The following is a 12,744-nucleotide window of genomic DNA, read 5'->3' on the forward strand; positions in this document are numbered from 1 at the left end:
TAAACCGTTAGCATTACGCACTGAACTATCACGTAGTCATCAAAACGTGTATGTCAGATGTTTCGCAACATCTACAGACGACGCTCGAGGTTCAGCACACCGAGCGGTGCATTAAGGACATAAGCCTTCTGTGCAGCAATGAGGACAATCCTCAGTATACGGACCCAGTCCGCATAATTGCTACTGTCAACTTTCAACTAAATTTTCTCTAGGAACATATCTTAAATAGTAGAACTAAAGTGTAAGCTATGACATAATTTGCACAGACATTTTGACTATGTTCATGATAATTAAGTTCATCTGATTATTTAATGAACTCCCACTTAGATAGACATCCCTCTAGTCATCTAAATGATACATGATCCGAGTCAACTAGGCTGTGTCCGATCATCACGTGAGACGGACTAGTCATCATCGGTGAACATCTTCATGTTGATAGTATCTACTATACGACTCATATTCGACCTTTCGGTCTCTTGTGTTCCGAGGCCATGTCTGTACATGCTAGGCTCGTCAAGTCAACCTAAGTGTTTCGCATGTGTAAATCTGGCTTACACCCGTTATATGCGAACGTTAGAATCTATCACACCCGATCATCACGTGGTGCTTCGAAACAACGAACCTTCGCAACGGTGCACAGTTAGAGGGAACACATCTCTTGAAATTTTAGTGAGGGATCATCTTATTTATGCTACCGTCGTTCTAAGCAAATAAGATGTAAACATGACAAACATCACATGCAAATCATAAAGTGACATGATATGGCCAATATCATCTTGCGCCTTTGATCTCCATCTTTGAGGCGCGGCATGATCACCTTCGTTACCGGCATGACACCATGATCTCCATCATCGTGTCTTCATGAAGTTGTCTCGCCAACTATTATTTCTACTACTATGGCTAACGGTTAGCAAAAAAGTAAAGTAATTACATGGCGTTTTTCATTGACACGCAGGTCATACAATAAATTAAGACAACTCCTCTGGCTCCTGCCAGTTGTCATACTCATCGACATGCAAGTCGTGATTCCTATTACAAGAACATGATCAATCTCATACATCACATATATATAATTCATCACATCCTTTTGGCCATATCACGTCACATAGTATACCCTGCAAAAACAAGTTAGACGTCCTCTAATTGTTGTTGCATGTTTTACGTGACTGCTATGGGTTTCTAGCAAGAACGTTTCTTACCTACGCAAAAGCCACAACGGTGATATGCCAATTGCTATTTACCCTTCATAAGGACCCTCTTCATCGAATCCGATCCGACTAAAGTGGGAGAGACAGACACCCGCTAGCCACCTATGCATCATGTGCATGTCAGTCGGTGGAACCTGTCTCACGTAAGTGTACGTGTAAGGTCGGTCCGGGCCGCTTCATCCCACAATGCCGCCGAATCAAGATAAGACTAGTAACGGCAAGAAAATTGAACAAATCATCGCCCACAACTACTTTGTGTTCTACTCGTGCACAGAATCTACGCATAGACCTAGCTCTGATACCACTGTTGGGGAACGTAGCAGAAATTTAAAATTTTCTACGCATCACCAAGATCAATCTATGGAGTAACTAGCAATGAGAGAGAGGGGAGTACATCTTCATACCCTTGAAGATCGCGATGCGGAAGCGTTGCAAGAACGCGGTTGGTGGAGTCGTACACGAAGCGATTCAGATCGTGGCCGAATCCGATCTAAGCACCGAACAACGGTGCCTCCGCGTTCAACACACATGCAGCCCGATGACGTCTCCCATGCCTTGATCCAGCAAGGAGAGAGGGAGAGGTTGGGGAAGACTCCGTCCAGCAGCAGCACAACGGCATGGTGGTGATGGAGGAGCGTGGCACTCCAGCAGGGCTTCGCCAAGCACTACGAGAGACGAGGAGGGAGAGGGGTAGGGCTACGCCAAGATAGAGGGAGACTCGTGTCTATGGCAGCCCCAATACCCCCACTATATATAGGGGAAGGGGAGGGGCTGCGCCCCCATCTAGGGTTTCCCCCTAGGGGTGGCGGCCAGCCCTAGATGCATCTGAGGGGGCGGCCAGAGGGGGAGAGAGGGGGGGCGCACCCTAGGTGGGCCTTAGGCCCATCTGAGCCTAGGGTTTTCCCCCTTCCCCCTTTCCATGCGCCTTGGGCCTCTTGTGGGAGGCGCACCAGGCCACCTAGGGGCTGGTCCCTTCCCACACTTGGCCCACGCAGGCCTCCGGGGTTGGTGGCCCCTCCCGGTGGACCCCCAGAACCCTCCGGTGGTCCCGGTACATTACCGGTGACGCCCAAAACTCTTCCGGTGGCCAAAACCTCACTTCCTATATATTATTCTTTACCTCCGGACCATTCCGGAACTTCTCGTGACGTCCGGGATCTCATCCGGGACTCCGAACAACATTTGGTAACCACGTATATCTATTCCCTATAACCCTAGCGTCATCGAACCTTAAGTGTGTAGACCCTACGGGTTCGCGAACCATGCAGACATGACCGAGATGTTCTCCGGCCAATAACCAACAGCGGGATTTGGATACCCATGTTGGCTCCCACATGTTCCACGATGATCTCATCGAATGAACCACGATGTCGGGGATTCAATCAATCCCGTATACAATTCCCTTTGTCAATCGGTATGTTACTTCCCCGAGATTCGATCGCCGATATCCCAATACCTCGTTCAACCTCGTTACCGGCAAGTCACTTTACTCGTTCCGTAACGCATGATCCCGTGGCTAACTCATTAGTCACATTGAGCTCATTATGATGATGCATTACCGAGTGGGCCCAGAGATACCTCTCCCTCATACGGAGTGACAAATCCAAGTCTCGATTCGTGCCAACCCAACAGACACTTTCGGAGATACCTGTAGTGCACCTTATAGTCACCCAGTTACGTTGTGATGTTTGGTACACCCAAAGCATTCCTACGGTATCTGGGAGTTGCACAATCTCATGGTCTAAGGAAATGATACTTGACATTAGAAAAGCTCTTAGCAAACGAACTACACGATCTTGTGCCATGCTTCGGTTTGGGTCTTGTCCATCACATCATTCTTCTAATGATGTGATCCCGTTATCAATGACATTCAATGTCCATGGTCAGGAAACCATAACCATCTATTGATCAACGAGCTAGTCAACTAGAGGCTTACTAGGGACATGTTGTGGTCTATGTATTCACACATGTATTACGGTTTCCAGTTAATACAATTATAGCATGAACAATAGACAATTATCATGAACAAAGAAATACAATAATAACCATTTTATTATTGCCTCTAGGGCATATTTCCAACAGATAATTGTCTATTGTTCATGCTATAATTGTGTTATCCGGAAATCGTAATACATGTGTGAACACATAGACCATAACGTGTCCCTAGTGAGCCTCTAGTTGACTAGCTCATTGATCAATAGATGGTTACGGTTTCCTGACCATGGACATTGGATGTCATTGATAACGAGATCACATCATTAGGAGAATGATGTGATGGACAAGACCCAATTCTAAGCATAGCACAAGATCGTGTAGTTCGTTTGCTAAAGCTTTTCTAATGTCAAGTATCATTTCTTAGACCATGAGATCGTGCAACTCCCGGATACCGTAGGAATGCTTTAGGTGTACCAAACGTCACAACGTAACTGGGTGACTATAAAGTTGCACTACAGGTATCTCTGAAAGTGTCTGTTGGGTTGGCACGGATCGAGACTGGGATTTTTCACTCCGTATGATGGAGAGGTATCTCTGGGCCCACTCGGTAATGCATCATCATAATGAGCTCAATGTGACTAAGTAGTTAGTCACGGGATCATGCATTACGGAACGAGTAAAGTGACTTGCCGGTAACGAGATTGAACGAGGTATTGGGATACCGACGATCGAATCTCGGGCAAGTAACGTACCGATTGACAAAGGGAATTGTGTACGGGATTGCTTGAATCCTCGACATCGTGGTTCATCCGATGAGATCATCGTGGAACGTGTGGGAGCCAACATGGGTATCCAGATCCTGCTGTTGGTTATTGGCTAGACAGGTGTCTCGGTCATGTCTGCATGGTTCCCAAACCCGTAGGGTCTACACACGCTAGAGTTGTAGAGATATTAGTATGCGGTTAACCGAAAGTTGTTCGGAGTCCCGGATGAGATCCCGGACGTCACGAGGAGTTCCGGAATGGTCCGGAGGTAAAGATTTATATATAGGAAGTCCAGTTTCGGCCACCAGGAGAGTTTCAGGGGTCACCGGTATTGTACCGGGACCACCGGAAGGGTCCCAGGGGTCCACCGGATGGCGCCACCTATCCCGAAGGGCCCCATGGGCTGAAGTGGCGTGGGAACCAGCCCCTGGTGGGCTGGTGCACCCCACCCAAGGGCCCAAGGCGCCTAGGGTTGGAAACCCTAAGGGGGTCGCTGCCCCGGGGGCCGCCGCCCCCCTCTAGATGGGATCTCCAAGGGGGGCATGCGCCCCCCTAGCCCCTATATATAGTGGAGGGGAGGGAGGGCAGCCGCACCCTAAGCCCTGGCGCCTCCCTCTCCCTCCCATGACACCTCTTCCTCCTCCAGTAGTGCTTGGCGAAGCCCTGCTGGAATCCCGCTGCTTCCACCACCACGCCGTCGTGCTGCTGGATCTCCATCAACTTCTCCTTCCCCCTTGCTGGATCAAGAAGGAGGAGACGTCTCCGCTCCGTACGTGTGTTGAACGCGGAGGTGTCGTCCGTTCGACACTAGGATCATCGATGATTTGGATCACGACGAGTACGAGTCCATCAACCCCGTTCTCTTGAACGCTTCCGCTCGTGATCTACAAGGGTATGTAGATGCACTCCTCCCCTCTCGTTGCTAGTAAACTCCATAGATTGATCTTGGTGATGCGTAGAAAATTTTTAATTTCTGCAACGATCCACAACATCGCCTACTTGCTGATGACATCTACTTTTGAGCTCTGATGTAAGCATGGCAAAACAGCTCATAGTCAAGACTGGAACCAATGTATTTTAAGAAATTCAGTACCAGGGTGAATAACAAATACGTAATATGAAGAACTACTGAACTCGAACTCTGCTAGCATACAAAGAAACGAACAACAAAAAACATGCACCATACAACTAGTGGAATCGAATATGAACTGAACAATGTGCATTTACTCACATGCTCTACACGGTAACCATGTATGCCTTTTTTGGTTTGCTGACCTAAGCTTAATTTTATGTCTGGTCAGAGTGTGTAGGGAGTTGAGATATGAATGTTAAGCTGATTTTCCTGTAGACATAGGCATGTCTATCTCTGCTATTCTCAGGACAGGGTAAATACTGCCCAAACAAAGTACAGATAAGAAAAGTTGAGAATGCTTCTGCAAATACTAAACAACATACAGAATTAGTAAGTAGTAACATCTCACATTCCTTAACAAAGATAAATGGATGGCAAAGATGATGGCACAGATTACTTTATACGTCGAGCAGCCCTATCCTGGAAAGATGATTCCGCCTTCGACGGCAAGGATGTCATAGTCAGACACGCAAATCCTGAGATTCGCAACCACCTGCAGTGCAAGTCCAAACACAGACTGAGAAATATAATTAAGGTAGAGACCTACTTATATATATATTTGACCAAATTAAATTGACGTGACAACTACACATTTATCTCATTATCTGTATATAAGATCCCGTTTTCCCTAGCCTCAAATTGAAATCCACCCAAAAAGATGAATCAGCACGGCCTCTACTGACAATCTCTAGAGCAAAACATCATGACCTCAACTACTTGCCGCTATAGTGCAACAGCTGTTTGTTCCGATGGCTTATGTCAATGGCCATCAATGAACTAACATGTTTTGTTCAGGCTTCTGCTCTGCCGAACACATGATGTTCCCAGCATGACACAATTGCAGTATCTCCTTTTTCGCAGCCCTTGGCAGGGAACAACTCGATCGACACAATCTACAACTGAATATACCTACATGGAGCATAGCTATTGATTATTGCATCCTTATTTAATCTGCAGTTCAGTTGTCGTTCTCCTTAACGACACCCAAACAGGACCATATGATGTTATTCAACATGGATGATTCCCTTACTTCCTTAGAAATCCATCCTCTGTCTATTCTGCAGTACTAATTGGTTCCTCTGATCGACCAAGTCGCTACCACCTATGCAGCCCTCTACCAAACAAACCAACCTTTGCTCATATGCATCCATTCTAATCTCCTTGTTACCTGTACTTTTCAATCTCATGCGGCAACTCCGCCAGTAGCACATCATCACAATCAGGCAGCTGCTCAGAGACTCCACCATGATGGAGCAGGGGATCAAGCAAAAAGCTGATTTGTGCTCTCCGCTGGGCGCCCCCGCCTGTAAGAGGAAAAAAGATCATGCATGTAAATTTCACCGGAAAGTATGGCGCACACCACACAAGACCTAGATATAAATTTCCATGAGAAGAAATTTGTATTTGGTTCCTGTGATACGTAATAATCAGCAATAACACTTGACATGAACTAAGCTAGTCAACCTAATCCAGTTTCCTACTTAGGCCTTAGAATTATTTCTGTCAAGGGTAGCATGTTCAGTTGCCTCTTATTTTTCTTCCTCTTAGCTTGATATCAACTGGCCATTTTCCATCACCAGTGAACATTAAAAATGAATGCAATTGTACGATCACATAGAAAGTATAATTAAGCAAGAGCAGCATATACGATCTATAAGCAAAGCACATTACCTCCATAGTCTAGATTTATTAGTTCAAACCCAGGAAAATTCAAGTTTATTGATACACGCCACTTGGTTTTGGAAGGCGAAGTGAAGAGCTTGTGACGAGAGTTCCTAGGGCACGGTGATTTGCTGCATTTAAAATTATATTAGGTGTTACCAAAGTGACAAAGCGAGAAAGGTATAGCAGTGCACAAGGATGATTGAAATACCTAGGTATTTAGTCACAGGAGCTTGTCCCTTGCCTTTCATCGCGGATATAGGAGTGTTCATCTATTAATCATGTAATAGTCAAACAATGGAAAGGAGAGAACGCAGGGAGAAATAGTAACAATCATACAACGCAAAGCTGTGTACAGGGCAACAAGAATGCCTCTCATCAGGACACATTAGGCAAAGGTAACTAAATGGAATACACATATGCCAAAAGCCATGAGTACAACAATGTTCGATTAGGCGGTGGCTGCAGCTGGTCATTAGTAATCATTATATATGAGTACTTTAAATCGATTGAAAGAGAAGGAAATGTAAGGTTATTTACATTGATATATATTGTTCAAATGGACGATCCACAAGGAAATACAAAAAAATTGTGAAGCATATCATATGTGGCACAAAAGCATTGTAAACTTTGCTCGAGGAATTTGTATATTTGAAGAAATCCATTAGCCGAGTATAACATAAATCAAGTTGGTGTTCAGTTTAAATTTCTACCAAGCAATGTAAGGTGTTGATGAAGCTGAAACGAAATTAGGGGCAGCAACGATTAATTAACCCATCCGGTAGTTATCAGTTTTCACCAACTTGTACATCTATCCATAAGACTACATGGAACTGAACCAAAGGTAAGGATCTGAACCAAGAATAGCAGCGTAGACAAAAGCAAGATTAAACATCATTCTTCAGTCCTCAAGGGTACATGCATTCTCCTTCCTGACTTCGGCTTCCTGCTCTGGTGTGTAGTGTTCTCTAAAATCAGCTACTTCTTACACTTCCCCACTAAGTGAATAGTAACAATTTTAAGAGGATAAACCACACAGAGAATTGGTTCCTAATTAGAGAAGCTAAAGAAGCAAGTAGCTAACATTAGTACATAGAGTCTTGGAAGTGGGCTACAATATCATGGCAAAATGACAGGAGTACATCATTGCTTGTGGTTAGCATAGTTCTCTCAAAATTTTCATGGCTAGTTTGCTACTACTTCCAATTTTGTCTGTATTGTATTAAATAAGACCCATCAAAGCATACCACAAATGGTTTTCTGTGCAAAATAAATAGACCAAAAAATGAATGAAACAAAATAAATACATAGCCCCTTACGCATATATGCAGATGAAAGCTTCCAACAATGAAATAATTCCTAGTTTAACCGAAAGGCATTAGCATAGGTGAGAACAAATATTTTCAGTGAGCTCTAACAAGAACAAATGGCAGGACCAAGAACAACCTCCAACCGAGGAGATGACGAGCCAGCAGAGCAATAGACGAAGACCAAAGAGCAGGTGAGAGGACAAAAGCAACCTGCGGCAGACAAAACAAATGCCTTAGGAGGGTGAAACACGAACGAAAAGAGTGTATAATCAGCAAACTACATAGACAATAGACTAATTATGCTTGCAAGCAGTATAAATATAATTAGCAACTACTATATATCCATTACTTGAATGGAATCATGAGCACCTTTCATGCATCGTAAATACGACGGCTGCCCCTCTCAACTCTTCTGTGCCTCATCTCATGACTAATTCTACTAATCAGTGACTTGGTTCAGTTGCTGTCTAAATCAAGACAATTGCATGAAAGCACAACACAGTACATCCTAATGTAAGATATTTTAAGTTTTTAACTAATAGAAGCAAGCACCTGTCAATTTATGATTATCCAAGAAAAAACAACAGGCCTGAAACACGGTAGGCACATCAACTAAACTGAGGCACACATATCTGTCGGCACGGCGGCACGGTCACATTTAAAGAATTAATAATTATGAAAAGCCTGTAGTGCATGTCACAACTATAAATACTTTGTTCTCACCTAAAACTATCAGAACAGAGACAAATAAGAACAGAGCTGCCAATATAAATGCAGGTCAATGCAGAACACAACAGGTGAATATTTCCAAAGACAAGCTAACATATCCGTCTAGCCCGACACAACATATTAAACATATCATACAACCACTTACGCAAACAGTTACAGCAGGCTTTCATAAAGTGGACTGGAAATCAGGGAAATAGACATGGAATATTTCTCTATAGCTTCACGGTTTTGAAATATTTTTCTTCTTGAAGCTAACCAAGCCCGCTGTCTTTTTTTTAGCTGAAGATAAATCCGTCGGTTTGAAGTAGAAAAGCAATGACTAAACCTAAAGATCCAAGCAAAGGACCATCTACTTTTTATAACTAATCAATCCACCCAAACTAAATTACTTTCTTACCTGTTTTAACGGAACACAGTAAACATTTTCCATTGCACTCTTGCTCCAAGCTTACAAACCCTACATATTTTAGGTGATGCATCCCCCTGATATTGTTGCATAGGTACTTAAACAGCAGCCTAGTAAGAATACTGCTTGGCTATATTCAGGCTAAACTCTAAAGCATTAATCTAAGCCTCCACTTTGTGTGCACCTTCTCATTATATTTATGCTCATTTAATGGCAGCGCAGCATCCCATTTTGAATGCTAGCTAAGAATACCCAACTAATCAGACTTCTTTCCTATGAGATTGTAATAAAGAATAATGATGGTAGGTGATCTGATATTATATTCGACTAATAATAAAATAAGTAAGGAGAGCAGGGTATGGAAAGACAGATAGCCTAGAAAAGAAGCATGCAGAGGAAAATGCCAAAGAGATACTATCATAAGCAAGGGCATTTGATGAATTCATTAATTAGTTAAGCCAGTACGAATATACATGACTGAAAAGAATATGTATTTTGTGGTTTGGACAAATGGAGTAACCAAGACAACAATAACTGGGCATACAGTCTAAATTAAATGAGCCAATTTGAGGAATTGTATCCTCCAAACAATATTCAGATGATTCTATTTGCTATGATTTTAATTATGTACCCGCACATTACTCGGGATACCAAGTTCTCCATTTGGGTTCTTCTCCGCATGACACATGAATATATGAACAACTAATTTTCTTGGGCCTATTTCTTCTTTCTCATATCTGCAAATATCATGTTTAGGAAACCCACATATTAGTAATTTTAGAGATGTACATTAGAAAAAATGTTCAGCTAACAATCCAATTAGATATACATGTGCATGTATGTTTATACACCTAGCCAAAAATTTGAGAAGATCAAATTAAGAATTTGAATGCCCAATGAAAATTAAACTTGGATTGAAAGTTCCTTCCATTGCATTTGGAATCTGCTCTCTTTACCTCTCCCTATCCCACTCCCACTACCACACATTCATCACACAACACATAGAGAGAGATAGAGGAGCACCTGGTTGGGAAGGAAGGCGTTGAGCGCGTCCGTTCCTCACCGTGGGGAGCACCTGTGGTTGGGAAGCAAGCCATGAACAACAATTTGGAAAGGAACTATAAGAGGAAGGAATCCAGGGGAAAATCAGCCCCAAATCAAATCAACCAATGAAGAAATCTGCCAGTGTTTTGACCATGAAATTAGACCAGACAAAAGGAGAAATCAACAGAGAACAAATCGCACGGGTGCCTGCTTCTATACCTTGCTGCCGCCCGCTTGTTTGGCGAGGACCACCTCGGCCAGTTCCTGCAGTCCCCTTGGCAGCTGGGTGAGCGACCTCGCCGGCGCAGGCCGACGCCGGCCGGCGACCCTGTCCCGTCCGCTCCGAGCCTCCCTCTCCTAGCCCCCCTCTCATATTTCCTCTCTCTTTCTCCCTCCTCTCGTCATCCGCCACTCCTCTTTGCTCTCTCTTTCTCCCTCCTCACCTGGCTGCTGCTCCCCTCCTTTCCCCTCCTCCGAAGCCGCCCCAGCTGCCGAGTCCCGATCGAGGCCGCGCTCCTCGGCTCGAGGTCTTCCTGCTGAGGCCGGATCGAGGCCGACCACAGGGCGGCCGCATCTGGACCACCCTGCATCGAGGAAGAGAGCAGAGTGGGTGGGTGGGGACGCGAGTGCGGGCGGAGGCAGCGGCTAGGGTTTCTTCACGGGGGAGGCTGCGTTTTATATGCCTGCGCGTAAAATGACTAAAATGCCTCTGGCGGGGCACGGAATTTAGCGGTGGCACGAGTACTGTTGATAGCATTTAAAGGCAACGTGGCTGGCCTCGTCGTGACTACGACTTCTTCAGGTTTATATGTTCAATACGAGTTGGTGATGATGGTGTACCTGCCTCCGTGTCATCTGTACTGTCCGATCTAAGATGTAAGGTTGAGCGTGAGACCAGTTTCCCTCGAGCAATTTAAGTTGCACTTTTGCATAAACCACCCCGCACACGAGAAAGAGCTGGAAGTTCTCCTTCCTCCTCTCTCTCACGAAAGAAATAGAGGGAGCGTTTGGATCGCTCGCCAGCTTACCTCGCTAGGCAAGGCAATCCTTGCCGACGGAGGCGAGCCGATTTGACTAGCTCAGTCAAACCAAGAAAAAGCTGGAAACCGCAGGATACGAGGCAGGCTCGCTCGAGAACCAAATCCCTTGCTTCCTTGCCGAGCCAGGCTAAGCCAACGCTTGCCGGATAACCAAACGCACTGAGAGTCTTCGAGAACTCCCAAATTCCTCACCGCCGGTCACTCCCCTCTCTTTCCCGGCGGCCATCCGAGTTGAGTTGGGTGAGGGTCACTCCCCTTGTATAGCTGTAGTTTTAGTTAGGGCCTCAATAAATCAGATATGGCTTCGAGCTTGCCGAGGATCTCTCCTTCTAGATCTGCCCGTGCAACTCATCGGAGACAGGGAGCAGAGCGGCGGTTGCTGCCATGTCCATGTATGTTCGTTTTCCTTTTGTGGTTGTTGGGTTGATTGATTCTCTTTTGTGCAGGCTTTACTTCTCAACCTCCAACTCGATGCTCTTTTTCTTGGAGCCTACCAGCGGCAGGAATACCATGAGTAGGCCGTCGAGAATTTTTGCTGGTGGCGAGCCGCTCGTTCATGGTGGCGCTGGCGCCAACTGCCCCGACCCTTTGTGTCCGCTCCCAACCATGCTCACCCCTCCGTAACCTATGCTTTTCTCCTATCAGATCCAAAAAAATGATAATTGTTTGGGAGTAGAGATGCATATTAGATCTATGCGTGATTGAAAACTTGGTCTCTCCTAAACATGTGATTTGTTAAATGCTTAGAAATGAATTGGCTGTGGATCCGCACAGTTCTTTGTGAGCTGCAGATTTAGACTTAAACTGTACTCCATCCCATCAGGTTGGAACATGATTTTCTATTCAGTATCCAGACTATTTTTAATTTGTGACCTACGTTAGATTTTTTTGGTGCAAGGTAAATAGAGATCATGATCAAGGATGACTAGATATTGATAAGCAGAGAATTTCTCAAGTCCCACACTCAAGCAACTAATTGGAACGACTCGTGTAAAAAAACTACTTGAAACGCTGGCTAGGCAGTGATTAGCGATAGCAATTCAGCGAACCTACCACGGACGGCGCCACGGGAGGATCGGCGGCGGCACATGGCACTGTACTGATCCTCCAGCCTCAAGGTCGCAGCATGTTGTCCCGACACGTACTCAAACCTACTCCGCTGGCAGAGTGCAGCAGCACAGGGCGGCACTAGCGGCGCGACGTTCATAGCAGTTTGGCTAGCTTTTTTTTAACATCAGTACAGACACAAGCGCTTATATACACGCGCATACACTCATCCTATGAACGCACACACGCACATCCTACCCCTATGAGCACCTCCAAAAGACTGAGCCGGCATATCATCTTGAGATTTACGAAGTCACCGTAGGCGCCTCGTTGTCGACGGGAACGTCTCCTCCCACTGAATGCGCATCGCCGAAAATCGTAAAATAAATTTAGAAATAAATGCGAGCACCAGGATTTGAACCCTGGTGGGCTGGGATTCCACAGTCCCTCTAACTATCCAACCATAG

At 45.1% G+C, this 12,744-nt stretch overlaps 1 protein-coding gene and 1 long non-coding RNA gene across 15 annotated transcripts; one reads left to right on the forward strand and one right to left on the reverse strand.

Moving 5' to 3' along the window:
* Positions 1 to 5,244: 5,244 nt before the first annotated feature.
* On the reverse strand, positions 5,245 to 10,846 carry LOC109775420 (uncharacterized). Of its 14 annotated transcripts, XM_073502439.1 has the most exons (10): positions 10,410 to 10,845; positions 10,170 to 10,221; positions 9,778 to 9,883; positions 8,148 to 8,221; positions 8,021 to 8,060; positions 6,913 to 6,973; positions 6,711 to 6,832; positions 6,208 to 6,343; positions 5,437 to 5,532; positions 5,245 to 5,349 (listed from the first exon to the last, which is right to left on the reverse strand). In XM_073502439.1, the coding sequence occupies exons 1-7, from the start codon at positions 10,561 to 10,563 to the stop codon at positions 6,756 to 6,758; spliced, it is 564 nt and encodes a 187-aa protein (XP_073358540.1). In that variant the 5' UTR covers positions 10,564 to 10,845; the 3' UTR covers positions 5,245 to 5,349; positions 5,437 to 5,532; positions 6,208 to 6,343; positions 6,711 to 6,755. The 14 variants fall into 14 exon arrangements, 5 of the variants coding, with proteins under 5 accessions (XP_073358540.1, XP_073358542.1, XP_040248855.1 ...); XR_005760733.3 differs by having other exon boundaries at positions 5,245 to 5,532; positions 8,381 to 9,883; XM_073502441.1 differs by having other exon boundaries at positions 5,245 to 5,532; positions 9,798 to 9,883; positions 10,410 to 10,846.
* Positions 10,847 to 11,160: 314 nt separating this feature from the next.
* LOC120965939 (uncharacterized) lies at positions 11,161 to 12,080 on the forward strand. Its single transcript, XR_005758906.2, has 2 exons — positions 11,161 to 11,470; positions 11,677 to 12,080. It is a non-coding gene; the product is annotated as an uncharacterized lncRNA (long non-coding RNA).
* Positions 12,081 to 12,744: the final 664 nt, after the last annotated feature.

Source organism: Aegilops tauschii, chromosome 6 (assembly GCF_002575655.3).
Source record: "Aegilops tauschii subsp. strangulata cultivar AL8/78 chromosome 6, Aet v6.0, whole genome shotgun sequence".
In the NCBI taxonomy this organism is placed as follows: Eukaryota; Viridiplantae; Streptophyta; class Magnoliopsida; order Poales; family Poaceae; genus Aegilops; species Aegilops tauschii.